Consider the following 27748-nt stretch of genomic DNA (forward strand, 5'->3'; position numbering starts at 1 on the left):
CAAAAAAAGAATTAAGTATAGCTACAAAATACTATTTATATGGATTTCTGTAATTTTAGTAAAAAATATAATTATAAAAAAATTTAAGCAAAAGGTAAAAAAAAACAGCGAATACGCAAATAAAAAAGATCCCACAGGGACAACCAAACACAGCATTTTATATTTTGGCGTTGACTACTAGCAGACATATGCTTCAAGTAATGAAAAGGCAATTTTTTTTTTGTATATTCTCTTATTTTTATTAAACTTATCATTATAAAGGCGTAAGAAATCTCTTAAACTACGTTTGCGCATCATTGAGAGGACAAAACAATGCACATTGCCTCTAAACGCTCAAACAGGTACATTTAAGCCAGAGAAGTCCTCCTTCAGCTCGTCGTACAAATCTTTGTAGTCTTGATGTTCGCGCACCAACAACGCCACTGTGCCACGTTTTACACCCATAGCAGCACCTAAATCGGCGCGACTGGGTGTATAAGCGTAAGGAATGCCCTTCTCTTCGCAGACGGCGGGCAAATGGCACATAATATCAATGGGTGTTACGTCGCCAGCAAAAATGCAGATGCTAAAAGAAATACAAGTTAAAATATTTGAGTTACTGAATGTAAAAAAAAACAAAATTCTTAACATATTTTGAATCAGTCTTCGCATGTTTGCGCAAATATTGGTTTTGGCAATGACTTACCCGGTTTCACCTTTACGCAAACGTGTTTGTACATCTTTTAGGCCATTACGTAGGAAGGTTTTATGTTTCATCGCCTTTTTAATGAGTTTATAGCACTTTTTGGCCATTTTACGTGAGGCCATTGGCTGTGAAATACTGTTCACATATTTCAGTTTATCGTCATAACTATCCTCCTCTTTAACCGACACATTTGCTACGGAAACCACAGAGGCATCCTGATCAATCGGTTCACTCTTGACTTTTACCATTTTTATATTATTTAATTAAAATGTGTTAAAGAAATGCAGATAAATATATTAAATTCTGGTCGTAGCCGTAAACACGTGAAAATTGACAGTTTAATGTCAGTGCGATTTGACAAGTTGTTAGTTAGAATAAACGCCCGACGTGTTGAAAAATGAACGGCGCTAAATAATTGTGCGTCACAGGGTTGCACTAATTTTATCAATACAACACAATAACAAATGGTTATTTTGGAAATGCAAAAGTTTTGAACGCTCTTTAACCACAATGCGCATGCATGTGTAGTGTTTTCAAAAATTTATAAATAACAAAGGAAATAACGTCTTAATGCTTTGATTCTGCATATATTTTCCGTTTGCTTAAATTTCCTCAACAGTTTTTGGATGTAGTTGCGGCAACTCTTTTATCCCTTGTGTCAATAACCGTTCGGTCTGGTTACACTCTTGTCAAACGCAGGGCGCAGGCGAACATCAAAAGTAGAGTCACTCGCAGCCAGCCATAAGTGCAGAAAATATACAAAAGAATTTGAATTCAGATCGAAAATTCGCGAGAATCAACATTATACTATAAAAGTGAACCCGATTAAAACGTGGACTAAATATTAAACAATACGAATTGTTTAATAATAGTGTTTTACAAGTTTTCACGAAAGCAAGAAATTAACTACAGAACAAAATGAGTGCTGGTGGCATGGGAGAGAAAAGAAAATTGTCGTAAGTAGAGAAATTGGAAGTAAAAGCCATTGGCAGCGACCGTGGCCGCGGCAGCAAGTTAAGAACAATGTGTTGGGGAAAAAGTGATTCTTTTCATAAATAAGAATATGACGTTGGTGGGCGGCGACGGCAAAGCAGCTGCAATTTTTTTTTAAAGCTTGAACAACGTTAAAAGAGAATTGAAAATAAATACATGCATATGTTTCGAAGTAGCAGCTGCGTACCGCAGTTACAGCGGCGTCGACATAAAAGAAAAGGCGAAAAGAGAGCAGCGCGCTGCTGATGCGAACTTTCTTGGCATCGGCGTTGACGCCGACTTTAATTGATTTTCCATACGATTGTGCGGTTCTACATGGTGGCAGAAGTTGATTGCTGGCAAGCTGGCGCTGGGTTAACTGGGTGGTCGGGTGGGTGGGTTAACAGTTTGGTTGTTGATGATGGCGCAGATGCGTGTTGCAAATAAAAAATGAGAAAAACAAAGTGGATAAGGGAATTCCGAAGGATGCTTTTCAAAATATGAATTACAACAAAAAGCAAGGGTCATGTGAAGTTCTGTTTGTTTTAGGTAAAGAATATGTTCGTAAATTTAAAGCCAAAAATGTGTACTTAATAAGTAAGTAGCATGAGAAAAATTGTATGCGCCGTATGACACGACTGCTAACTGCAGTAGCAATGGGCAACCTTGGCATTTATAGAAATCGTCATAAATTGTGGCAATTGGGTGGTAGGAAGCAATTACCAAGTTGTGGTACTAAAAGTCTCTTGAAAAAACCTAGGCATTTACACACATAATTGCAGTTATCATATCCGCTTATGTTTCCAATTTTGTAGAAAAACTAACGAAATGTCGACATATGTTAAGTATTTGGCTATTTGTTATACATTTTTATAATCGCTATTTTGTACCTACATCCATAATTGTACTGCACATAGCAAACGAATTGTTAAAATTTGAAACAGATTTTGGCGTCTGGTTTCTTATCATATTCTATACCTAATCGTTTTGCCGTGGTTTAGTCATTTCTCAGCTATTTGTTTTATTACTTGTTGCTAATATTCGTGTCAAGACTATCACTGTTACAGTGGCTTGTTCGTTTGTGTAAAAATATAAAACAAAAATAAAAGCATTCACGAAAAGATTAGCGTCTAAACAATTGTTGTACTGTTTCGCCTTATCGCTGTTACAGTGTGCGCATCAAATTGCAGATAGTGTGGTGAAAAACGTCAAAAACATGCAGCAAAATTGTGTTTCTAGCAAACACTTGTCCGTCCAGCCTATATTTGTCTGTGTCATATCGCTATAATGGTTCTAAACAAGCGCAAATATGGATATGCTACATATTTACTTCATATATGGTTGAAAAACCCTTGTGCGCTGTGTGGTTCGAATGTAAATTCGTAATTATTTTATTTATTAGTGAAAGAATTCTTTGCATACACACCAACATATAGACAGCAAATGTGTGCTTTTTATGTCAGGTGGTTTGCCAATAACCTTGAACAGTACTTTGGTACTCAAAATCCGCACAGCCTTACGACCTTTGATAAAGTGCGATTAGTTAAAGGATGGCATGCATAAATCTACTTTTCAACATTTTAGTGTTTTGTTACTTGTAGCTGAATTGAAGTGCACTTTATCTTGTTCTGGTTGGTGCATATCATTAATTTTGTTGACGTAAGTTCAGTGTGTCCACCTGTTGGTTGCTAACTGATTGGGTTAAGTTTTTATGCAATTCTAACTCCTAAAATACAAGTAGCAAATACTGAAATGATTTGGACATATGTATTTACCCGCAGATATTTAAATATGTGATACAGTACCACATTAAGTTCCAAAAATTACTCGGTGCACCCCAATATATATACATACATATGTATATGTACTTTTATGTGTATGCTTATTTACCAAAAAATCCACATATCGTGCATTAGCAACGCGGCAACCTCTGCAACCATCGACCGCGCTCGTTTCAGTGTCAATGCTACACAACAAGGTCGTGGGCTAGAGGATTAGAGTACGGTAAAAAGGGCGGTACCAGTCATCAATGCCGTCACCAAGGGCTACACATATCATGCTTGGCACTCGGAGAAAAAAAAGAAAATTGCAATAGGCGCTGCTGCTGTCGTCGCTTTTGCTGCTACTGCAGCCGTTATTTCAACTCTTCCGCTGCCGCATTCCTTGAATACAACAGCGGGCAGCGCGAAGCGTCCAATCTGCGCAATGCAATAATTTTCTATGGCGTATATGCACATAATTTTAATATATTTATTGTAATAGGCAAGCACGCTGTTGTGGAACCCCCTCCCAGCTCAACGATAAGCAAATTTGCTTCGTATAGTTTGCTTTCTATTTAAGTACAATCTTTTTATTTCTATGCAAACACGTACAAAAAACATTGCATTTAAATGTGTATATATGTACATATATAAATGTATGTTTGTGCTGCGGTGAGTCATCGGGGGACTTCACGAAAGTCTATTTGGCAGCAAACAGACATTTGTGTTACATACACTATGGTGATATGTGCATTATAGTTAAAATTGATGTAAGAATGTATAATTTATTAATTAATATGTTAAATTGTGCAATTTATGTAAAAATTTTCGAAAACAAGAAAAAACGTGAACTTCAGTTGATCGTTCAGTTAGTAGGCTTTGTGGCAAAATGAATATACCCTACAACAAAGTTTAGTCCAATTTAATGATAACAAATAATCAAATTGTTTTTGGTATGTAAGTGAAGGTAAATGAAGTACCTATGTGCCTTTTTCCAAAATATCACTTTGACAGCTGCACTGCAATGCAATCAATTAAAATTACAAATGTTCCGCATTTTATAATCAAATGGCGCTGTGCATAAAGATAACGTACTCAAGCCTTTTCCACCTGGTGTATATTCGTTTTATATTAAATAAGTTGTTACTGCCGTGTGGCTAACTAACTGTGTACCTAAGAATTGAACTATTCTGTGTAAAAGCCGTCCATAAATATGTATGTGTATGTTTGTATGATTGCTTTGTGTGGTTTGACGCTATAATTAGCCAATATATCAAATATTTAGCACTGATAAGCGTTGCTAATTAAAGCTTTTGCTATAAATTAAAAGAAATTGCACGTTATCGGAACGATGACCTAAGTGTAGTTTCTGAAAATAAGGTATTTACGTACATAAAAGCTGTTTCCCTATAAAATAGTTGCACAAGATTATTTATAAATTGAAACAAATGCATTTGTTAGCATTTTTCTACACTTTTTAGATTTCTTGTGGCTATTGCGGTTAGCAAAGGCCGGTCTACCCCTTAACTAGCGTCTCAATATCAGCAATCACATCTGATGCTCATTCGCTGCTTACAATTTTCCATGTGATTTTTTTTCTGCCATGCATATTTTGCAATTCTTTATTTTACACTTTGTTTACATTGCATTGTATTTTGATCTATGTTTATATATAAATGTATAGATGCATATGCAGAAATGTGTATACATGTGCTCTTAGCTATGCTTGCCGTGTTTGAGGCATTGTGGGCCAACAAAGCCAGCGTTATGCTGAAAGTCAAGTGCATGTCGTGTACTAGGCTTTAGTTAGTTGTTTGTAGGTGTGTGTGTGTTGCTTCGTGTATGCAAATATTTGTTTTAATTGATTTTATGAATAAACTGTAACGTTGGCAAGTTATTGCCGCGCAGTGGTTAGGGCGTTTTATTGTCTTCAATAAAAAGTACCATAAAATCGTTAATTTATATTGCCGGGATTTCCGTTTCAAAGTCAGAAGATCTTGTTGACATGCAGTATGCTTGGAATTTACATGCGACATATGTTTTTTTCTTTCCTTTTTTTCAGATATATATTTACTTTGCAATTTTTTGTTTAAATGCAAATTTATTCAAATTCGCTTTCCATTTCCAGTACATCGGGCGATTCTCTATATCAAATATTGGGACTTCCTAAAACAGCTACGGCTGATGATATTAAGAAGACTTACAGAAAATTAGCACTTAAATACCATCCAGATAAAAATCCAAATAATACCGATGCCGCCGAAAAAGTAAGTTTTATATAGGATTTGTAGTTGAAAATAATTATCCCATAATGTTTATTTTTGGTTAATTATCTAGATGTAGATTTCGAAATTTTTTAAAATCACGTAAAATTCTTATTTTCCTAAATATATGTACATACATATGTATGTATATAGTATTTATATTTAGCTTAATATTATAACTGTTACATATCAGCAATATAATAACTTATCAGCAATTTTTTTAAGCTGTATTGGTTATATTATTGTATATTGCCAGTGTATTGCTATATTGTTGTTCAGGTTCACTATACTTAAATAAAAATTATTGCGCTGAATTGTTAGCAATTATCTTTTTATTGCGCTGAATAAAATTTAAGTTCCTCCGATAGTGTTACTGTTAATGATTTGTAAAATAAAAATACTAATTTCTAAAAATTATGCTCTTAATTGTTGAAATCGTATATAAATGATTAGCTGAATTGCTGCTAAAAATTCAAAATTTTATTTCAAATAGCAGTAAAGTTAGAGATGAAAAATAAAATTATTTTTCTTAGCTGAATTGGTTATTTTATTGTATATAACCAGTGTCCCGCTATACTTGTTGTTCACTACAAATACAAATTATTGCGCTGAATAAAATTTAAATTCCTCCAATAGTGTTACTGTTTATGATTTGTAAAACAAAAACAATAATTTCTTAAAAGTATGATCTTAATTGTTGGAATCGTTTATAAAAGATGAGCTGAATTGCTTTAAAAACGCTGAATTGCTGCTGAAAACTTTAAATTCTATTACAAATAGTTATAAAGTTAAAAAATGGAAACAAAATATTATTTTGTATGCTGAATTAAATTTATAAAAAAATATTAAATTTTGTTGTATTGGCTTAAAAACAGCAATTGTTATAATTTTTGGTATTAAATGGCAATAAGAATGCTGTTAGTGACTTTGTTAGCAATACATCAAAAATGAATTAAATGTAACAAAAACGAGTTGAAAAACATTAGTTCCGCTGCGCTGAATAAATGTCAAGTTATTAATTTGCATATAATAAAATAACCGCGTAAGCCAATAGAGAAAAATAAATTTACAAAGAATGCAATAGAAGCTACTTCTAATTAATTTCAAACTAATGCAATTAGTTGCTGAATGATTACATAGTCTGTACATATGCATGTATGCATGTATGTATGTATGTGTATTGAAATTTGAGGTTTTTAAATAGCGCTGAATGAAATTTTTGCTTGCAAATACTAGTGTTGATTCTGAAAAAGTTGTTATGCATTTTTTTTAAACATCTTTATTCAAATTATAATGCGCTGAATACAAATTTGATGCGCTGAATTAGCAAATAATAGTGTTAAATCTGAATAAGTTCCTATGCGGTTCTTTAAAACAAAACAATTTAATTCTTTTCTTTCTTTTAAACATAGTTAAACAAATTACAATGCGCTGAATATAAATTTTGAGCGCTGAATTTGAATAGAAGTCTCTCATAATGGTTGATACTGAATAGTAAAGTCGACACTACATATTAAATAATTGAAAGCCATTTCTTATTTATTCTGCATGTATGAATGTTGAAATTTGAAGTTTGTAAACAGCGCTGAATAGAATTTTCTGTTTGCATTTCTAGTGTTTGATCTTAATAAGTTGTTATACGTTTCTTTTAAACATAGTTAAACAAATTACAATGCGCTGAATATAAGTTTTGTGCGCTGAATTTGAGAAAAGTGTCTCATAATGGTTGATACTGAATAGTAAAGTCGACACTAAATATTAATTCATTGAAAGCCGTTTCTTATTAATTATGCATGTATGAATGTTGAAATTTGAAGTTTGCAAACAGCGCTGAATAGAATTTTCTGTTTGCATTTCTAGTGTTTGATCTTAATAAGTTGTTATACGTTTCTCTTAAACATAGTTAATCAAATTGTAAAGCGCTGAATATAAATTTTGTGCGCTGAATTTGAGACAAGTGTTAAATAATGGTTGATAATGAATAGTAAATTGAAATTAAGAACAAAATATTGTGAATGTGATTAATATGAATACAATAATATGTATATGAAATAATAGTTTCGCATTATTAACACATTTTTGCATTGACTTTGGCTGATAACTGCCCTACTAATTTACATGCACTTGCGAAATAAATTTCCCTAAGCTAGAATTAAATTATGAGGCAATAGAAGTTAATGCGCTGATTAGTAATTGTTTATATGTATATGTACATGTGTATGTGTTAATCAAAGCTGTGTACCTTTTTAAAATCAGTTATTTTTTTGTCGGTTATCCGTTTCTATAGTTTTTCATTTGTATTGTATAAATATAAATTTCACTTTTCTACGTTTTATTTACAGTTCAAGGAAGTGAATCGCGCTCATTCTATATTGAGCGATCAGACGAAACGTAATATTTACGATAATTATGGTTCATTGGGTCTTTACATTGCCGAACAATTCGGTGAGGAGAATGTGAACGCCTACTTTGTGGTGACATCGCCGGCGGTGAAGGTGCGACAAAATAAAAAAACGAGGATTACTCATAAGAAAAAAATATATAAAATAATGACTGGCAGTGCTGATTGTATACTTTTTTGTAATTTAAATTACGGAAAAAATGTTTGTTGTTGTTTTCTTTTTAAACTTTTTTTTATTATTTTGTATATTTTTTAATTAATATTTTTTTATTTATTTTTATATAGTTTATTTTTTATTTTTTAATATTTGTTGTTTTTTAGTTTTTTTTTAATGTTGAATATTTTTGTTTTAAATATTTGTTGTTTAATTTAATTTTTTTTAAATCGTTTATTTTTTTTAAATTTTGTGTATTTTTTTTAATACATTTTTTTTTAATATTTGTTTTTTTATTTTGATTTTAATAGTTTAGTTTTACCTTTTTTTAACATTTAAAATTTATTTATTTTAGTTTATTTTTTATGTTTTTAATATTTTGTATATTTTTTTTAATATTTTTATTTTTTTAAATCGATTATTTTTTAATATTTTTTTAAATACATATTTCTTTGTTCTTTTATTATTATTTTTTTTTTAATTTTAGTATATATTTTTATTTTATTTTTAAAGTTTGGAGTTTTCTTTTATATTTTTTAATACTTATTTTTTAATTTTAGTATACATATATTTATATTTTATTATATTTTTTAATTTTTAATTTTTATTAACTTTGTTTTTATTTTTCATCAATTTTGTTTTTTTTTTTTTATTTTGTTCTTAATTATTTTCTTATTGTATTTTTTTTTTTATTTTTTTTATGTTCTTTTTTTATTTTTATTTTTTTTTATTTTTTTTTTGCTACAATATCATTACATTTCCATGCAAAAATATATTTCTTTTACACTGCCAGTAATTTTATTTATTTTTTAAATATGCTGACAATAACTATATTACTATTACTCCCTTCATACTTAACTAAATATTCGGTCTCTTGCAGGCACTTGTTATTTGCTGCACTATTTTGACTGGCTGTTGCTGCTGCTGCTGCTGTTGTTGTTGCTGCAACTTCTGTTGTGGCAAATTCAAGCCACCAGCGAACGAGTCACACGATCAGTATGCACATTTGAATGTAAGTACCGAAAACTAAATGTAGTCTGTAAAATTGTATATTTTTTATGTTAGTGCTTCCTTTACGCATTCATCACACTTATACTTTGCTCTAATACGGCTGGTGTTTTGTGAAAAAGTGTGTTAGAAATGAAAGGAAATAAAGAAAAAAAACTAAATTTATGTGTACACCAAAAAAAAAAAAAAATACTAAAAAAATGACAAAATGTGTTAGTAATTACTGCAGACACAAAGGTTTTTCTCTCACTCGCTCGCAATGCAGAACTCTCCCATTTTTGGCGTGTCGCCACTAACGCACAAGACGCTCATAAAACAACTTTTGCACGTTTTGTTCTTGTACCGGTTAAACTCATAACGCATCTGCATGCCACGTGCATATACTAACCTCAATTTTTATTAGCTATTTCATATACATTTCATACCTATACTGTGTATTTTTTGTGATTACAAATGTGCCCAGAGACTTTGGTCACAGTATAATTGCAGCTTAACAGGCACTATTTTCTGCTGCTTGGTATAAATTGTTGTCTATCCCCCCAACTCCATTTCTTCACTGCTTTTGCTGATACCAATTGCTGATAGTTTCGCCGCAACCATGTGCACACCTAAACTTTTGATGATTTTTGTGGTGCTTCTGCGCTCTTCACCACCTCTCTCATGCCATTGAATTGTAATTACTTTTACCTCCGTTTTATTTTTTACTTTAAAAAGTTAATGGAAATTAATTTCATACAATTTTCATGATTTGCTGATTTTGTTTTGAAGATTACGCTATGAGTTTGCATGCACTTTTATAAAAAACAAAAGCAAATGTAGTTGTGTAGCTGTTTCGCAAGCAATTAATTTGTACACTAAACCACACTTCAACTCGCGTGTTTGTACGCCTTATATCCCCCCCACACTCGACGCTTATTGCTCCTAAGGCCTTAAAATACCGCTGCAGCAGGTAAGTACCAACCGAATTCCTGTGTTAATTTTTTTTGAACTTTCACTCGGTAGTGTAAATATATACATGCATATTTTGCGTTCACTGGTAGGCTGTAGGTTTTTCAACGCTTTCTGGGTGCTGTCGCCACGTTTTGAAGGTAATCAGAGAATTCTACGATTATTTGAAATGAAATTTCTGAGTTTGAGTTTGAAATTTTCGTTTGTTGCTTATTTGTTCACATAAAAAGGGTTCGGAATGAACAAAAACGATGTAAAATTGATTAAAAATTAAAAAATATTTCAAAGTTGAGGTTTTTTTTTTCATTTTTCATCATTCGTAGTTTATATTTGATGGATTAATGGAGCCATGGCAGCTTTATGGCGCCTAAAACTATACTATAATATTTTATTAAAGCATATTTTCTGGAAATATTTATTTTTTTTGTCTATTTTTTAATAATTTGTGTCGTTTTTTTAAATTTATTTTAAATTTTTTTAATATTTTTTTTTAAATTATTTTTTAATTTTTTTTTAAGTTTTTTTTATTTAAATATTTTTTAAATTTTTTTTATTTTTTAATTTTTTAAAATATTTATTAATTAAAATTTTATTTTTTTTTTTTAATTATTAATTTTTTTTTTAATTTTAATAATTTTCTAAAGGAAATTTTCTCGAAATCTTTTGAAAAAAATTTGTCATTTTCGAAATTAATAAAAAAAGGCTTTTGAATAAAGATATAAATAATTCCATATGCTTACATTAATATCTATACTGTAAAATAGTTACAAAATATAATTTGCACCACATAATAATAAGCAGCAATAATAATTTTTATTTCATTAAATTTTTTATTTAAAATTGGTAAGGAAACTATTAGCACAGACCATTATTAGCCTTAATTACCATAAATTATATGCTTAAATATGCACTTAACCAACTTATTTATAGCTTACATTACACGCTTCGAAATTCGAATATTTATTTTCAATTCTAAATAGTTAAATTGTTTTCGTTGTTGTATAAGCAAGTTGCTAAAATTCATTAGAATTAATTTTCGAAACATTTTTCATGAAAATTTATATTAAAGTTGACTAATTAAATATGAAAATGTTGCAAGCAATGCGTCGAGCATACCATACAATTCAGCTCAACTTTTTTTATCGGAATAAATAATAATTTATTGAATTTGTAAAAAACTAAAATTTAAAATTTTCTGTTTGTTCTCCGACTTAAAATAGGTTTTCGAGCTTTTTTCGAAGTAAAATTTTTCGAACATAACTTTTTTTCCGCTAAATGTGAATCCCTCATATGATTTTTAAAAGAAATATATATAACGCAATTTCGAAATTCACTAAACTTCTAAAAAAATCGAAATGAAAAATGTCTTTTTTTGAGATTTTTTCGGAAGTTACTTTTTTCGAACATAACTCCTTTGCTATTAAATTTGAATGAATCGCATTTTTAAATTAAATTTCGAAATTCATTAAACTTCTGAAACACTGCATTAAAAAATGGGTTTCCAAATTTTTTCGTTAATTTTGCTTTAATATAAAAACTCCACAAAAAATTTTCGAACATACCACATACCAAAAAATCGAAATGAAAAATGGTTTTTGAAATATCTTTTTGTTTTTTGAGACTCTTTCGAAGGTTCATTTGAAAACATATCTTCTCAAGTATTAAATTTGAATTAATTGTATTTTTAAACTATATTTAGAAATTCATTAAACTTCTACTCGTTTTTCCGAATATAAATTTTGTGAATAGGTAATCCTTTTTTGCTTTTTGAATTCGTCAAAGAAATTAAAATAAAATATACATACATATGTGTATATAACGCAATTTCAAAACCCGTCTAAAAATTTTATATAAAAGACTATTTTGAAAGAAATTTCAAGAGCAATTCTTTTTCATTACTGTTTATTTTCTTTTTATTGTTTTTTTATTAGATGTGTGGATTTCTTTTTATTTTTTATTTCGACTTTTGTTTTAATTTTTATTTACTTTATATTTAGAAATTGTTAGTTTATCATTTTTTTTACATTTCATTTGATTATTCACATATTTAAAAAATTTTAAACATCAATATTTAAATTAGTAAAAAATTATTTCAAAATTTAGTATTTTTAATGCATTCCGAATTCTTTTTTTTATTAAATCTTGCATAATTATTATCAAAAACCACGCACGTCTCACAAAATAATAGACAAGTTGCAGAAAGTCACATATTCATAAATAAAAAAAAATTATTCCATAAAATATTTTCGAAAAATTTATGATTAAAAATTATCATTTATTATTAAACACTTTTTAATATATTTTATTTTAAATTTTCATTTTTTTTATTATTTGAAGCCAACTTAAAAAAATAAACAAATATTGCGAAAAATAAAAATTTTTTGTATTAATATATACATATATACATATATTTATTTTTGCTAAAGTTTTTCTTAATAACAAAAAATAAATAAATAATAAATTCATAGAAATTATTATTTTCAATTTTTTTTTAAATTTTGCTAAAATTTTCTTTTAATATTAAAATCTAAACATATTACCATCAATCCTTTGCCCTAAAATATTAAAAAAAAAACGTAAAATATTACCTAAAAAAAATAATTGTTATAAATTCATAAAATAATACATAAAAATTATAGTTATGAATTTTTATTAAATTTTGCTAAATTTTTTTTATTTTGCTAATTTTTTTTTATTTTGCTAATTTTTTTTTAATTTATAGTTTTAATATAGAAAAAGTTTTTTTTTAATATAAAATTGCATTGCCACAAAAAATTAAAAAAAAATCTATAAAATATTACCTAAAAAATATAGTTTCTTTCTAATATAGGATTTTTTTTAATATTATTCATTACCTCCAAAAAAATAAATTTATGAATATTAAATTCCATTACCACAAAAAAATTAAAAAAAAATCCTTATGTTAATTATATTTTTAAATGTGTTTTTTTTTTGTTAATATTTATTATTATAAATTCAGTTGCCTCAAAAAAATTAAAAAAAATAATAATAATAATAATTCCATACATCTAAAATATAATATAATGTAATTTGCACTGCGAAAAATTCTACACTTTCGAAAATGCGAGAACACACAGCACTTCACGAAAATCATCAACTCCCTTTTGCTTTGCGTTACTATCATCGCATATATGAAATCGAAAAGCCCCCCAAAAAAGACAAAATTAGCAAATGCAAAGCACTGGAACTTGCTTTTCTTGCACTCAATAAAAGCAAAAGCAATATAATTCAACCACTTCAAGTATTGCTAAATTTCGCAAAATTTAATATTCTGCTGCCAAAAATTGCTCATCAATACAACCCTCTTCACTTTTATCAACAATTTTCACTTTGCCATCCATCGTTCGGAGCATTTAATTTTTTTCTTGTGTTTAATTTGTTTCAATTAAATATTTCTCACTTTATAAATGAGTTGCTTTTAGCTGAGCTTCACTTCCCAACTCGATCTCAAGTCGCTATATTCATTCCTATTTTCTTTCATTCCTACTTTCTAACGCTTGACAACCTCACATCACTATTTCACTGCCACAAGACCTAACCTCTACACCCAGTTACCGGTCATTCACACTACTCCTGTGCACTCACTGCTACTACTTTTCCTCAAAATACTTAGTTTTCTCTATGAACTGGTGTTCACTTCTTATATTAATATGGTTTTTATTTATTGTATAATTATTATTAGTATTCTTGTATTATTATTATTATTCGTTTACCCTCGTTCGTTTATTTTATTGTTTTTTTTTTGGCTCATACTCAACTTACTCGTAAAAAATACGTTCGATTTGATTTGAAAACTCATGTTGTAGCGTGGCGAAGGGGATAGAGAGCCTAGTGATAATTCAACAAATAGGATACAGTCCACAGCGCATAATGTAAGTAACCCAAATTAAGAACAAAAAATCAAATTCTTCACAAGTTTTGTAAAAAACACATTTTGTAGTTATTTGTTTTTCAATCCTCTAATTGCCTAATAATGAAATATTTTTCTCTCTATTTTTTGTTGTTGTTTTCTGTTTTGGCTGCGCATTAGCTTTTGCCAAATTTTTAATTTTCGCCTTTTTGCTTTTAATTTGATATTCTTTTCAATTTTTTTGAGGCTTTGTTTGGTGTTGGGCTGCATTTGTATGGTGTATTCCTAAGCTATTTCTTTCTCATTACACAATTACACAACACTATACTATGTACATATATACTATTTACACCTGTAGTATTATTTATTACACATTATTTATTGTCGTGACACTGTTATCAGTAACTATCTGTATTACTCATTTACAAACCAATATTATTTTTTTTTGTAAACATCTATGACATTATACTAACAAAATGTTATTCGAGACAATGGGTCGTAAAGTAGATAGACTTCAATGATTCCATAACGGTTTTATTGCACGTATTTCATGCAATAAATTCTGACTTGCGTGTTGAAAAGTCTAAACTTTTTTTTTCAAAAAATACTTAGAATACAAGTTGCTAGTTAATTTTGAAAATCTTTTCAAATATATTAATATGGTAACTTTTTCTTATAAAATTTTCAGCCCAAAGTAGCTTAGAAAAGTAAATATTACCGAATAGTTTGGTTAGAAGATCTTAAAAAATAGTTTACAATCATTCCTTTAAACAAATTTTTACCGAAAAGTTGGTTACAAAATTCAAAATTCGGTTCTAACGGTGCCAGTGAAAGTTAGGTTAGAAGATGCCTTACTTCAAAAAAGATTGGTTAGAAAATTCTTAAGATATTTCGCTTTCAGTTTCAGCAACAAATAAAAAAGTTAAAAAAAAAATTTTTTTTATTAAAAAAACGTTAAAAAAAATAGAAATACAAGTTTTTTTTAATAAAAAAAAATACAATTTTTTTATAAAAAAAATACATAAATTTTTTTTTAATTAAAAAAAAAAAAAATAAAAAATTAAAAAAGAATAAAAAAACGAAAAAATGGAAAAACGTCTTTAAGAAAAATGTTACACCGTTTCTTTATACAAATTTTCAGCAACTTATAAATTTTAATAATGGCTAATTATAAAAAAAATCGGTAAAAGTTAGGCTAGAAGTGGACTTTCTTCAAAAATGTTTGGTTAGAAAAGTCCTAAAATATTTTGCCATCCATTTTTTTGAATAAACATTTTAAACAAAGTGGTGTTACAAAAGGTAACTATTTCAGAAAACTTAGGTTAAGGAACTTTTAAAAATATTTTAGTATTATTTTAAAAAAGTTTGGTTAGAAAATTCTTTAAAAATTTTACACTGGTTTTTTATAAAAATTTCAGCAACTTATTAATTTTATTTATGGTTATTTATAAAAAATTCTGCAAAAGTTTGATTAGAAGCTTTTTTTAAAAAAAGTTTTGTTAAAAAAAAAACTAATAAAATTCCTCGTACCAAGTAATTTCAGCAAAACTTAGGTGGTCAGACTACGCATTTTTACCGAAAAGTTAGTTTGGATTTTTGTTTTCTAAATATAATAATGATTCGTTATGAACATGTCAGTAAAAGTTAGATTAAAAGATGCTATTCTTTAAAAAAGTTTTGTTAGAAAATTCTTTAAATATTTTGCTAACGATTTTTTTTTAATCTTAAACAAAGTGATTTACGAAAAGTAAATCTATTTCAGAAAAATTAGATTAAGGCATTTTTAAAAATATTTTTTAATATTATTTTAGAAAAGTTTGGTTCGAAAATTCTTTAAACATTTTTTTTTGTGCGTTTTTATAAAAATTTTAGCAACATATAAATTTTATTAATGGTTATTTATTAAAAGTTCAGTAAAAGTTTTGTTAGAAGTTACCTTTCTCCAAAAAAAACTTGGTTAGAAAATCTTAAAATACTTTATTAAGGATTTTTTAATAAAAATTTAAATTTTTTACAGATTTATCTGATAAAAATAGAAAACGGAAAGTAATTTTTTTAAAAAAGTTAGGTTAGGACATTTTTCCAAATATTTTATTAACGGTTTCATAAGATTTCAATGGCAAAAAATAGTTATTTCTAAAAAGTTAGGTTAGAAGATTACTTTTACGAAAAAGTTTGGTTAAACTATTTTGCTAACAACGGTTTTTTTTATATGTAGATATTTATAACAAAGTTGGTTTACGAATAATGATTTCGTCAGATATCTTTTTTTTTATATATATTTCCGACAAAGTGGGATTATGAAAAGTATTTTCTTCAGAAAAATTTGATAAATATATTTTAAAATTGTTTTATTAACTGTTTCATAATAATTAGATGGCAAAAACTATTTTTTTCAAAAACTTAGGTTAGAAAAATCTTAAAATATTTTAATAATGGTTATTCATAGAAATTTCAGACATATTAGGTTACAAAAAGTGTTTCTTAAAAAAACGCGTAAACATATTTTAATAATTGTTTCATAAGACCTAGATTAAAAAATAGATATAAATTTGATATTTTAGAACAGTTAGCTTAAAAAACTATTAAAATATTGTAATAACGGTTCTTCACAAAAATTAGAAATTCAACAAACTACATTATTCGATATTTTTAGTATTTTTTATTTTATATCCACTAATCATTATAAATATTATTAAGTTGTTGTTGTAACAGTAACAGAATTTTCTGGTTGCGTGAGTGTGATCCTCTAAGACTATAAATCATATCCATACATCTCCGTCTTTTATATAAATTTTTTAATACAAGTAATTATGCCTTAAGAGATCATACCAAACAAAAAAATAAAAACCAAAAAATCGGTAAATAAATAAATTTCGACAATTGAGCATAAAGTAAGCGAAAATTGTTTTCGTGACGTCAAACTAGCAATGATTTAAGAAAGAATAAAGTAAAAATTTTCAAAATTTTTTTCAGACAACCCCTTTTTAACCAGTAAATTGCACAAGTCAACCAAAAAGAAAAATTAAAAAAAATAGAACAAATATTAAAAATAAAAAAAATATTGGAAAAAATGTAACAAAAAAAAAAAAATTTTTAAAAAAAATAATGTTTAGTTAAAAATAAAATAAAAAAAAATTAATTTAAAAAAATATAACAAATATTTAAAAAAATAATATCTTTTGAATATGATTATTCTTCAATTTCATATTTCTTTTATTAAAAAATTCTTATTCCATATTTCTTTCAAATTCGAAAACTTCCCATTAGTTACAGGCAGACATCTAAAAAAGATATAAAAAAATCACAAACATATACATACATACAACAGAACATAAACAGTTATGTATCAGCTATGTACCTGTTTTGCTTTAAATATTGTCCTTTCTTTTCTAATATCCCTTATTTCTTTGTCTTCTCACTTCTCAATTATATTGCTCGTTTAGTTTTTGTCATTCTGTTTTAAAAATTTCAAATTATATTTTGGTGTAAACTAAATTTATGTTTTATACTTTGTTTTTTTGATTACACTTAGCCAAATCAACAACCGTAATGGACCCAAAAATGCGGGATTTTAATTTATAAAATATTGTATTTGTGCCAAGAAAATTATAAATAAAATATAAATTCCATTATGAATAAAAAATATGTACTTAAGTATATTTAATTCAGCAAAACGAAATTAGTTATCGGCAATTTGCATTTATATCAAACATTATAAAGGTGAGATGCGGCTTGTAGGTACTTGTAGTAATTATATATTTATATATAAGCGAGTGATATACATTTTAGTAAATATAAAAAATTTACCAATCAAAAGTCAGCAAACATTTTTGGTAGTGTTGAGAGGTTAATTTTGTTTTTTCTTTTGTAAAAATAAATAAATTCTTGCATTAAAAATAACAAAACGAAGTCCATTTATACTAAATATTAAAATTTTATTGAAATATTATTTTGCATAATATATTTATTTTAATTTTTTGTTATTGATTTTTAAACTTTAGTTTTTATACTACTAAAGTTTTTGCTAAATAAAATTTTATTAAAATATTATTTTGCATAATTTTTTTTAATTTTTCCTTTTTGATTTTTAAAAATTTAATTTTTATGTTTTACCAAATAAAATTTTATTAAAACATATTACATATATTATTAGTTTATTTTTTTTATTTTTAAACATTTAATTTGTATGTTTTTCTAAATAAAATGTTAAAAAAATATTAATATTTTGCTTAATTTTTTTTTTAATTTTTTGTTTTTGATTTTTAAAAATTTAATTTTTACGTTTTACCAAATAAAATTTCATTAAAATATATTACATATATTATTAATTTATTTTTTTATTTTTAAAAATTTAGTTTGTATGTTTTTCTAAAAAAAATGTTAAAAAAATATTAATATTTTGCTTAATTTTTTTTTAAATTTTTTGTTTTTGATTTTTAAAAATTTAATTGTTACGTTTTAACAAATAAAATTTTATTAAAATAATATTTTTATGGTTTTGTTTTTAATTTTTTTATTTAAAAATATATAATTTTTGTCTTATCAATTTTCGTATTTCTGTTTGAAGTTCTTAAATATAAAAATATGAAGGTAATTCATTATTTTTTGCAATCATTAAAAACTTCTAATCTTTTAATTTTTATACTCTTGCAACATGTTGCGACAGAATATAGTAGCATTGTTTACCTGAAAATAATCGAGTTAGCTATTACTGATCAATTGAAAAATTCCAGGGCTAGCATAGTAAAGCACATTTTAGTGGCAATTTTGAAAAGTCCCCTGCCTACCATAGTAAATCTCTGTTTTGTTGCAAAATTCGTGCCCCTCAAAGGCGTTACACTGATTATAGCGACCCTCCAACTGTTCAACATCAACTTTTTGGTACGATTAGTCCTTTGCTTCAAAATAAGCCTTAGTTTCGGCGAAAAATTTTGAAAAAAAATTGAGAACAGCAAATATTCGCTGAGAGCCAGATCTGCAGAATACGGTGTATGCCGAAGCAATTCCAAGCTCATTTCATGGATTTTTGCCAACATTTTCACTGACTTGTGACACGGTGCATTGTCTTGGCGAAACAGCACTTTGTTCTTATTCAAATGCGGCTGTTTTTCATCGATTTAGTTCTTCAATTAGTCCAGTAACGCTATGTAATAATCGCTACTGATGGTTTTTTCTTTTCCAAAGCAGTCAATAAAAATTACTCCATGCGCATGCCAAAATACAGACGCCATAACCTTGCAACCTTGTTGCGTATTTCCATGCTTTGGAGCGGATTAATCACGTGCAGTCTACTCGGATGACTGTCGATCGGACTTGATAGTGAAATGATGGAGCTATCGGACTACAACGCCGCCTACTTCGCATATAACATAATTTTAAGTTCCATCTGATACTTTCACTTTCACATATGCAATTCAAGCACCAATAAATGTAGCAGAATAAAACTTTGCCCGAAAAGTACGCTTAAAGTAGGCCACCTTATGACCAAAATATTAGCGAATATGTGAACCAAAGTTCCAGTTGCGAACTTTTTACAAATTTATCAATCAAACTGTGAGATATATTATAGAAATTCGAAGAATTAAAAGGATTTTCGAAGTTCCAGTTGACGCATGTATCAGGAAAAATCGGGTGAAAACTTGCCCTGGACGTCATATAGCTTATAAACCTTTGGTCCTGACAAGTTGCAAGAGTATAAAATGTTCGGTTGCACCCGAACTTAGCTCCTCCTTACTTGTTATTAAAATATTTTTGTCAATTATTTCTTTTATTTTTATTTATGTTTTATTTTTATTTTCAATTTCAGATTCATAATTGAGAAATTCTTTAAATCAGATTTCTTTTGTAGTTTTACCATATTATGGCATAAAAATTTTAACAACACATTTTTAAACAGATATTTTTTTGCTTTTATTTTTTTTCATTAATTTTTTATTACTTTAAAATTAAATTTTTTTTATATATTGTTTTGTAGTTTTAGTCCGAAATACCTTTTAGGTAAGGGGCTTCTTTGGAAATGCAGTAAATAATTTTGAGAAGTCTGCTAGCTTTTCATATCTGCCACGATTCTCATATTATATTGACTGTCAAAGAGCTTAGTGTTATTAACGGCTGTCGTTTAATCTAAAAGTACAATCTAAGTATTGTTAAGATTAGTATTTTTTGAGCAATCTGCCATCAGTCCGTTAAACCCTTTAAAATAGATAAGGTCTTTAATATAGATGTTTTGAGCGCCTAAAAGTATGCTACATTTTCCAAAAATGTATCTGCTATTAAATAGCTTAATGATATTAATGGATAACGTTTAATCCAGAACTGAATTATAACTGTATTTTCTTGATAATGTCTGGATTTGTTGGATTCTATCAATATTTTGTCTTGATAATGTCCAAGGATAGACTTGAGAAATTTTAAAACTGTCTTCTACAAGTATATTTAGAAACTTTCGATTTTTTCGATATCGAAATTAATTGAGTTTTCATACTTATAGTTCTAAATTTGTTTTAGTAAGGATTTGTATATTTTAAGAACTAAAGAATCAGAAGTTGCTATACCTTTTTTATACCGTTTTGAAGTTGAAAATAAGCCATCACGAAATTTTTTTTGACTACGATAAATTTGAAAATTTTGTTAGTAACTTTGAATAGTAATGTTATTTCTCATGAAAGTTTTTTTCGGTTCCGAAAAATTTGTTCGAGCTGACAGCGCATACCTCAAAATATTCTAAATTTGAAATAAGATATGAGCGAAAATTTGTTTTTTTTCGATTTCGAAAAATTTATTCGAAAAAATTTTTTTTTTTCGATTTCGAAAAATTTATTTTTTGTTCTGCAGTGCGAATTTTTTTCCAGATTTCGAAAAATTATAAAATTTTGCTAGAAATTCGGCATAGAATATAAGCCAGCAAGAATTTTTTCGGTTTCGAAAAATTTGTTCGAGCTGACAGCGCATACCTGAAAATATTCTAAATTTGAAGTAAGATATGAGCGAAAATTACTTTTTTCGATATCGAAAAGTTTGTTGGAATTCGAAAAATTATAAAGTCTCGTTAGATATTTGTTAGGGTTCAAAAAATACGTTCGAGCTGAATCGCAGCGCGTAAATCTAAATGTTTTAAATTTGATTATATATTACTTGAAATTTAGAACATTTTGAGGTACGCGCTGCTACTGAGATCGCACGAATTTTTCGAATTTCGAAATTATTTTTTCGATATCGAAATATTTTTTTCGAATTCAATAAAAGGGTGTACATACCTCTCGAACAATTTTTTCGAATTTCGAAATTATTTTTTCGTTATCGAAACTTTTTTTCGAATTCAATAACAGTGTACCTCTAACATTTAGAAATCTTTTGATTTTTGGTTACAATGTAAAATAAATGTATCTATTAATTATTTTAAAAAAATAAAATACTAATATTTTTCATTAAATTGGAGCTTAATTTATTTAGAAAGTATTTCAGTGAATTTAATTTTTTTATCTGAAATTTTTTGTTGTTAAAATAAATAAAATACTGATATTTCTGCCAAAATTTTGGCAGATAGTTTATTTAGAATGTGTCACTGTGAATTTTATTTCGGATTCTTTTCAATATTTTTGTTAATATTTCTTCGAAAATTTTCAAAAATTATTATTGTGTAGAAAGTGTGTAATTTGTTTTTGTACTCTATTCAATATTTTTGATTATTTGGATTTTTTCAATATTTTTGTTAATATTCCAAAATTTGCGAAAATAATTATTCTGTAGAAAATGTGTTTACTTTTTAGGCTTTATTCAATATTTTTGTTTAACTGTCTGTATACATAACTACATAAATTCATTGAAACATACATACATTCATTCTAACTTCAAATCTTACGCAGTATTTCCCTACATTTGTTCTCTACTCATTAGTTCTAATATTAATTTCCGAAATTCTTCATTACCATTCACCAATATAAATAATAATAAATGTACTTTATATTTTTTAGTAGAGCAAACGACTAATCAACTTCGTTTTCTTCATTATTTTTCGTACATTCCAGGAGGACGCCGATTTGGATGATGTAAATTTGGGCGGCGGTTCCAATAATCAACCAACCGGCTTGGGCAGCAGCGGTATACCGTTCGCGATGCCACCGCCACCACAAGCCGCCGGCGCCACTGGCGTGAATCCATTCACGGGCGCACCAGTTGCTGCTGCAACAGAGAATACATCGCTCAACGCTACAGAACAGCCGACATATACGCCAGGTATATAAGACAAATAAGAAACAAAACTATTTTAGTGTTTAAAATTACTAAGAAGAATAATTAAATACAACAAACAACAACAAAAAATTACAAAATAACTATCATGAAGATTTGAAACGAAAGAAATGTGCAGAAAACATATACATAAATAAATATATGGTATATACATATATATAAATAACAATGATGCTGCTACTTCGAATATGTTGAAGATGTTGCTAATTTATAACGTTAATATGGTAAATAATTACGTTAACTACAAAGCTACACACTTACTTGCATATATTTGCGAACATTGATGTTGTTGTAATTTGTTTGTTGGCAATAGAGTGGAGTACGCGTGAAAGCGAAGCAGAAAAAGTGTAATACGCCTGCGCAGCAAAGAGGGAAATCAGTCAGTATGCAAAGAAAAATATATATACAATAACAACAACAAATATGAAAATGTGTAATTCACTGCTCCGCCGTTTCCTTTTTGCTCCTTTTGTAACAGTCGCACTCACACTCATACACACACATCCACACAAACATCTACACACTAATATGCATTACAACAAATTATATTAATAACTGTACTTGTTTATACATATATTTAAATACAAATAGGTAAATACATATGTACTTAATTACCTTCCTATAACATATATGTACATATGTACATGAGTAGGTATATAATATGCTATGGCTGCTTAAACAAAAAAAAGAAAATTGTATTCATATTTGTTCTAGTTTAAGATTATTAAATAAATTGAAAATAAATTAAATTCCATTGATAAAAAAAAACAACAATAATTATTGGTGTGGTGGCTTTTTGTTTTGTTTTTGCATAAAATTCATGTTCATCTGCAAGGGGCACATAAACTACAAGCCTTAAGGATCAACGAACTAAAAAGTGTTTCAACTTAGCAAACGCGAAATCCAACTAACACACACAAACATAATGCATACACACACGTACACACACATTTATATATAACTGTTTCATCGTTACGCTTAAAATTACTTAAATTTAGCTTGTTCATTGTTTGTGCGTGTGTTCCTTTAGTAAATTTGTAGCGTTTCGAAAGTTATTATGCATAGTCTAACTGTATTTTAGTCTAGTCTTATTGGAATTTTCATAAAATTTCGCATACTCAACTCGAAACATAATATTTTGCAGCTCATGTATGTATATAGAACACACATTACTGTATTTAAATAAACTTAAAATAAAGCAAATTTTCTTGAAAAACTTTTTTTTTGAGTTGTGCACCTAACCTAAAAATAAAAATTATGTGTATGAAGTATACAAAAATTGTTTATTCAGCGTCAAAATTTAATACTTACAATAAATAATCAAGAATATTATTGCTCTCAATTCACTTTGTTTGATTTTCGAAAATAAAATATTGTACCCAAACACTCTCTGTACCAAACCCGAATTTAAGCGACATAATTCCTTTTTTAAAAGCGGATAACACTTGAGATTTTATTTACATGATCTTCCATGCATTTGTTTGCTTTGAAATTGAAAATCGCAATATTCGAAAATTTTTAAAATTCAAGTAAATTTTATGAATCCTTCAAGTTGAAAGTCATAATGCTGAAAATTTTGCAATAATCAAATAAACTGTTTTTATTTTTTTTGAAATGAACTTTATGGACCATTAAATTTGAAAATCAAACGTTGGAAAACTTGAAAATCGAAACGTTCGAAATTTTTTTAAATTTAAACTATGTGTGCTATGTGGTTTAAAGTTGGTACTCATAATGTTCTAAATTCAAAATAAACTATTTGGAACTTCAAAATTTATATTCATAATGTTCGAAAAATTTTAAACATAGAAATTCTTAAAGTTCGAAAGTTTAGAAAATCACAGTATTCGAAACATTTTTAAACTCAAATTTTAAGTCATATTACTTATACGATCGTCCACACATTCGTTTGCTTTGAAATTCAAATTCACAATCTGAAAACTTTTCAAATTCAAGTAAATTGTATGAGCTCTTAAAATTGAAAATCTCAATGTTCAAACTATTGGCAATATTCAAATAAACTGCATGGACCATTAAATTTGAAAATCAGAATGTTCGAAAACGTTTTTAAAATTCACAATAAACTATGTGGTTTGAAATTAATATTTATAATGATCGAAATTTAAAACAAAAAAATAAATACTTAATGTTCGAAATTTTTTGTAATTCAAATAAACTGTATTCATCCATTCATTCCATTTGAAAATCATGATGTTCGAAAGGTTTTAAAATTAAAATAAACTATTTGGAACTTAAAAACTTATATTCATAATGTTCGAAATGTTTAAAAATAGAAATTCTTAAAGCTTGAAAGTTTTTTTAATTTAAATTAAGTTTTAAATTAGAAAATCTTAATGTTCGAAAACATTTTAAACTCATATTTTAAGTTTTAAGTTACGTCTACGGAAGCATTGTATATTACAAAAGAAAAGATTTAAAATAAATTGTCAAATTTTCTAAACATTTTAAATATTTTCACGCTTTTACAGGTTGTAGCAATTTTTTCACCCTTTTATTGGTTATCATTTAAAATATATAATTCAAGTAGCATTTATCAATAACGATATACATACATATAAAATATTTAAAAATTAATCACATTACTCCACACATCAGTAGTAACATTATTCATATGTAAAAATTATTTGTCAATTTATGGCGTTGCCATCGTACAATAAATATTTAGATATTAATCATGATATTTTTTTATGGTAAATCATGTTAGTTCGAGAATATATATATATGTATGTATGTAGTTTTTAATTGTATGTTTCATAAAATCTACAATATTTTATTTCACGTATAAATTATTTGTAAAATGTTGCGTATATTTTCAAAAACATCATAAATTTACAACATTTTTAATAAAGTATGCTCGCATTTCATATTAAAGTGGCGTTTTATCATTCGTTATTCATTTCTTATTAAAGGAGCATTGCAGCAGTACGACTTACAATAGTGCTTTTATCCGAAATTTAATAGAAAATTGTTAAAAGGGTTCGAAATGAATTTCGAAATCTCATGAAATCAATTTTTTAGCAAAATCTCGTTTGTTTTACTTTTAAGTCTTTACTGGTGATTACTTCTGCTGAAATGTAATGTTCGAAATTTTTCGAACTTTAAAAAATTTAGAATTTTACTTTCGACTAAAAATCTAAACAAAAATATGTAGGAATTATGCTCCAAAATATATATTTTTTTTAATTATAGAAATTCGAAAATGAAATCATCTGCTGTTTCAGAAATAAAGGTTTGAATTCGAAGGTCATGCAAATAGCTTTTGTATCTTTGGCATACAATTTTAGAGGTTTTTCGGTTTTGCGTAGTACTTTTATCTAAAATTTAACAAAACTTGTTAAGTGTGTTCGAAATAAATTTCGAAATCATAGAAAACAAATTTTTCGTACTTATTTATTATTATCTAGCTACTGATGCTTAATATTTTATTTTCGAAAAAATTCGAAGTTTAAAAAGTTTGGTATTTTGCTTTCGAAAAATAATCTAAATATACAAATGTAGGAATTACGCACTGAAATATACTTGATTCCACAATTATCGAAATTCTAAAGTGAATTTACAAAAAAAAGTGTGAATTTGAAGACTATTCTTGTATCTTTGACATAAAGTTTTAGTATTCTTAATATTTTTTTTTTTGTACTTTTCTGTTTGAAATAAATTTCGAAAGTACACAAAGCCAGTTTTAACAATTTTTCGTCGTTTGTTTTATTCTTATATCTTTACTGATGCTTCTTTTTGCCGTAATTAAATGTTCGAAAACTTTCGAAGCTTAAACAGTTTTCAATTTTGCTTCCGAAAAATAATCCAAGCGTACAAACCTCGGAATTAAGCGCTAAAAAATTGTCAATTCGAAGATAATGCGAATATTTTTTTTTTATCTTTGACATAAAATTGGACTTTCAAAAGCATCTGGGCAGATACAATTTTTAAATACTTAAAACTTTTCATTATCCACTTAACTCGAATATAATCCGAACGTAAAGATTTCTGTTGGTGATTTTAAACAATTTTGGATTTTAAAAAGTTGTAAAGATTTAGAATTAATAAATTTTAGAAATTTGATAAAACGTTAATTCTTGACGTCTTCTTGACTTTTGTCTTATTTAAATTATATACAATTATGTACATACATTCGTATATATGAATATACATGTGTACGTTTTAGCATTAATATTTATTTATCTATATTTTTAATATACATATATATGTATATGAAATATACAAATTATTAATTATTATAGAAAGGTGTAATTTCTTAAATCTGCTAATTCGGCGTGGCTACCCTACATTTTTCTTTCGCCGCTTAATTATTTCAAAACATATTTATGCAGTTCATCTAATTTATATTTTTCTTTTAGATATGGTACACCAAAAATATTAGACGCATTCAGCAACAAAAACAAAACAATCAGTTATCAGAAATAATTTGCGCAAATCAAGCTTCATAACAGCTGACGTCCATCAACTTTACACATTCAATTAGAAAAAAAACATTTATTTTGCCAAATGCATATAAATACCGCAAAGCTATAAGAACACACAAAATAATTTCTTATTATTAATAAAGCACATTTTACACTTCATTTTACATATAAATGTACATGTGTGTAAATTACCTTAAAATGTATTGTGATTTTCGAACTACATAATTTTCCTTTTATTTTTGCTATTTTAATTACTTATATTTTTAAAATATGAAAAATGTTTAGTTTGTAAAAAATCAAATATTTAATGGACATGCTTTAGCAAACATTGAGGCAATTAAGTGATTAGGTTACAGAAATGCGTAGAAGCATGCGTAAGTGGTGTTCGAAAAGTAAAAATTGTATGAAAAGAAGTTTGTAACACATAATTATTTGATTGCATAGCAGTTATCACATATTTAGAACTTTAATTTTCCATAATATCTATTCGTTGTAGTACAGCTTTGTTTAATTATTTCAAATCAGTTGCGGACATAGTTGTAGACACATAGTTTTACTCCTAAGTGTATTTTGTAATTTATTTCGAAAAATTTTTAAAAGCCATAGTTAAATAACATATTTCGAATTTTCGAACTCCAAATATACACAATGTATTTTATTTACATATTATTATGTTTTTGCAAATTAATCTGATGAAACAAAAACCACCAAAACTATATAACACTTTTCGAAATTTCGTACATCGTTTTAAAATTTTCGAACTAAAATGTTTGTATTTTCTTTATATAATCTTATGTCTTTACAATTTAATCTGAAAATCTTAAAAGCCATAGTCAAATAACATGTTTCGAAGTTTCGAACTTCAACATTTCGAAAAGCGAATTCTGAAATTTTTTTTCAAATTAAACTGAAAAATTAAAAAAAACATAACTATATAACACTTTTCGAAATTTCGTACATCGATTTAAAATTTTCGAACTAAAATGTTTG

The 27748-nt window shown here is 27.1% G+C and overlaps 2 protein-coding genes across 3 annotated transcripts; one reads left to right on the plus strand and one right to left on the minus strand.

The window, feature by feature from the left end:
* Positions 1-216: 216 nt before the first annotated feature.
* LOC120777396 (H/ACA ribonucleoprotein complex subunit 2-like protein) lies at positions 217-1027 on the minus strand. The gene is made up of 2 exons (XM_040108692.1): positions 686-1027; positions 217-565 (listed from the first exon to the last, which is right to left on the minus strand). Exons 1-2 carry the CDS (start codon positions 931-933, stop codon positions 334-336), a joined length of 480 nt encoding a protein of 159 aa, XP_039964626.1. The 5' UTR covers positions 934-1027; the 3' UTR covers positions 217-333.
* A 356-nt stretch (positions 1028-1383) lies between these two features.
* LOC120777579 (dnaJ homolog subfamily C member 5 homolog) lies at positions 1384-26841 on the plus strand. Of its 2 annotated transcripts, XM_040108989.1 has the most exons (7): positions 1384-1641; positions 5546-5684; positions 8024-8176; positions 9117-9248; positions 14020-14085; positions 22094-22301; positions 26693-26841. In XM_040108989.1, exons 1-7 carry the CDS (start codon positions 1604-1606, stop codon positions 26713-26715), a joined length of 759 nt encoding a protein of 252 aa, XP_039964923.1. In that variant the 5' UTR covers positions 1384-1603; the 3' UTR covers positions 26716-26841. The 2 variants fall into 2 exon arrangements, with proteins under 2 accessions (XP_039964923.1, XP_039964924.1); XM_040108990.1 differs by lacking the exon at positions 14020-14085.
* The last annotated feature ends 907 nt before the right edge of the window (positions 26842-27748 follow it).

The sequence above is a fragment of the Bactrocera tryoni genome, chromosome 5 (genome assembly GCF_016617805.1).
Source record: "Bactrocera tryoni isolate S06 chromosome 5, CSIRO_BtryS06_freeze2, whole genome shotgun sequence".
Classification (NCBI taxonomy): Eukaryota; Metazoa; Arthropoda; class Insecta; order Diptera; family Tephritidae; genus Bactrocera; species Bactrocera tryoni.

Excerpts from the sequence above, each read along its gene's own strand:
- LOC120777579 (XM_040108989.1), top strand. The coding sequence starts at position 1,604 with ATGAGTGCTGGTGGCATGGGAGAGAAAAGAAAATTGTC. Across the intron at positions 9,249-14,019 it reads ATCAGTATGCACATTTGAAT|CGTGGCGAAGGGGATAGAGA; the intron begins GTAAGTACCGAA and ends CTCATGTTGTAG. Across the intron at positions 14,086-22,093 it reads TACAGTCCACAGCGCATAAT|GAGGACGCCGATTTGGATGA; the intron begins GTAAGTAACCCA and ends CGTACATTCCAG.
- LOC120777396 (XM_040108692.1), bottom strand. The coding sequence starts at position 933 with ATGGTAAAAGTCAAGAGTGAACCGATTGATCAGGATGCCTCTGTGGTT. Across the intron at positions 566-685 it reads TTGCGTAAAGGTGAAACCGG|CATCTGCATTTTTGCTGGCG; the intron begins GTAAGTCATTGC and ends TATTTCTTTTAG.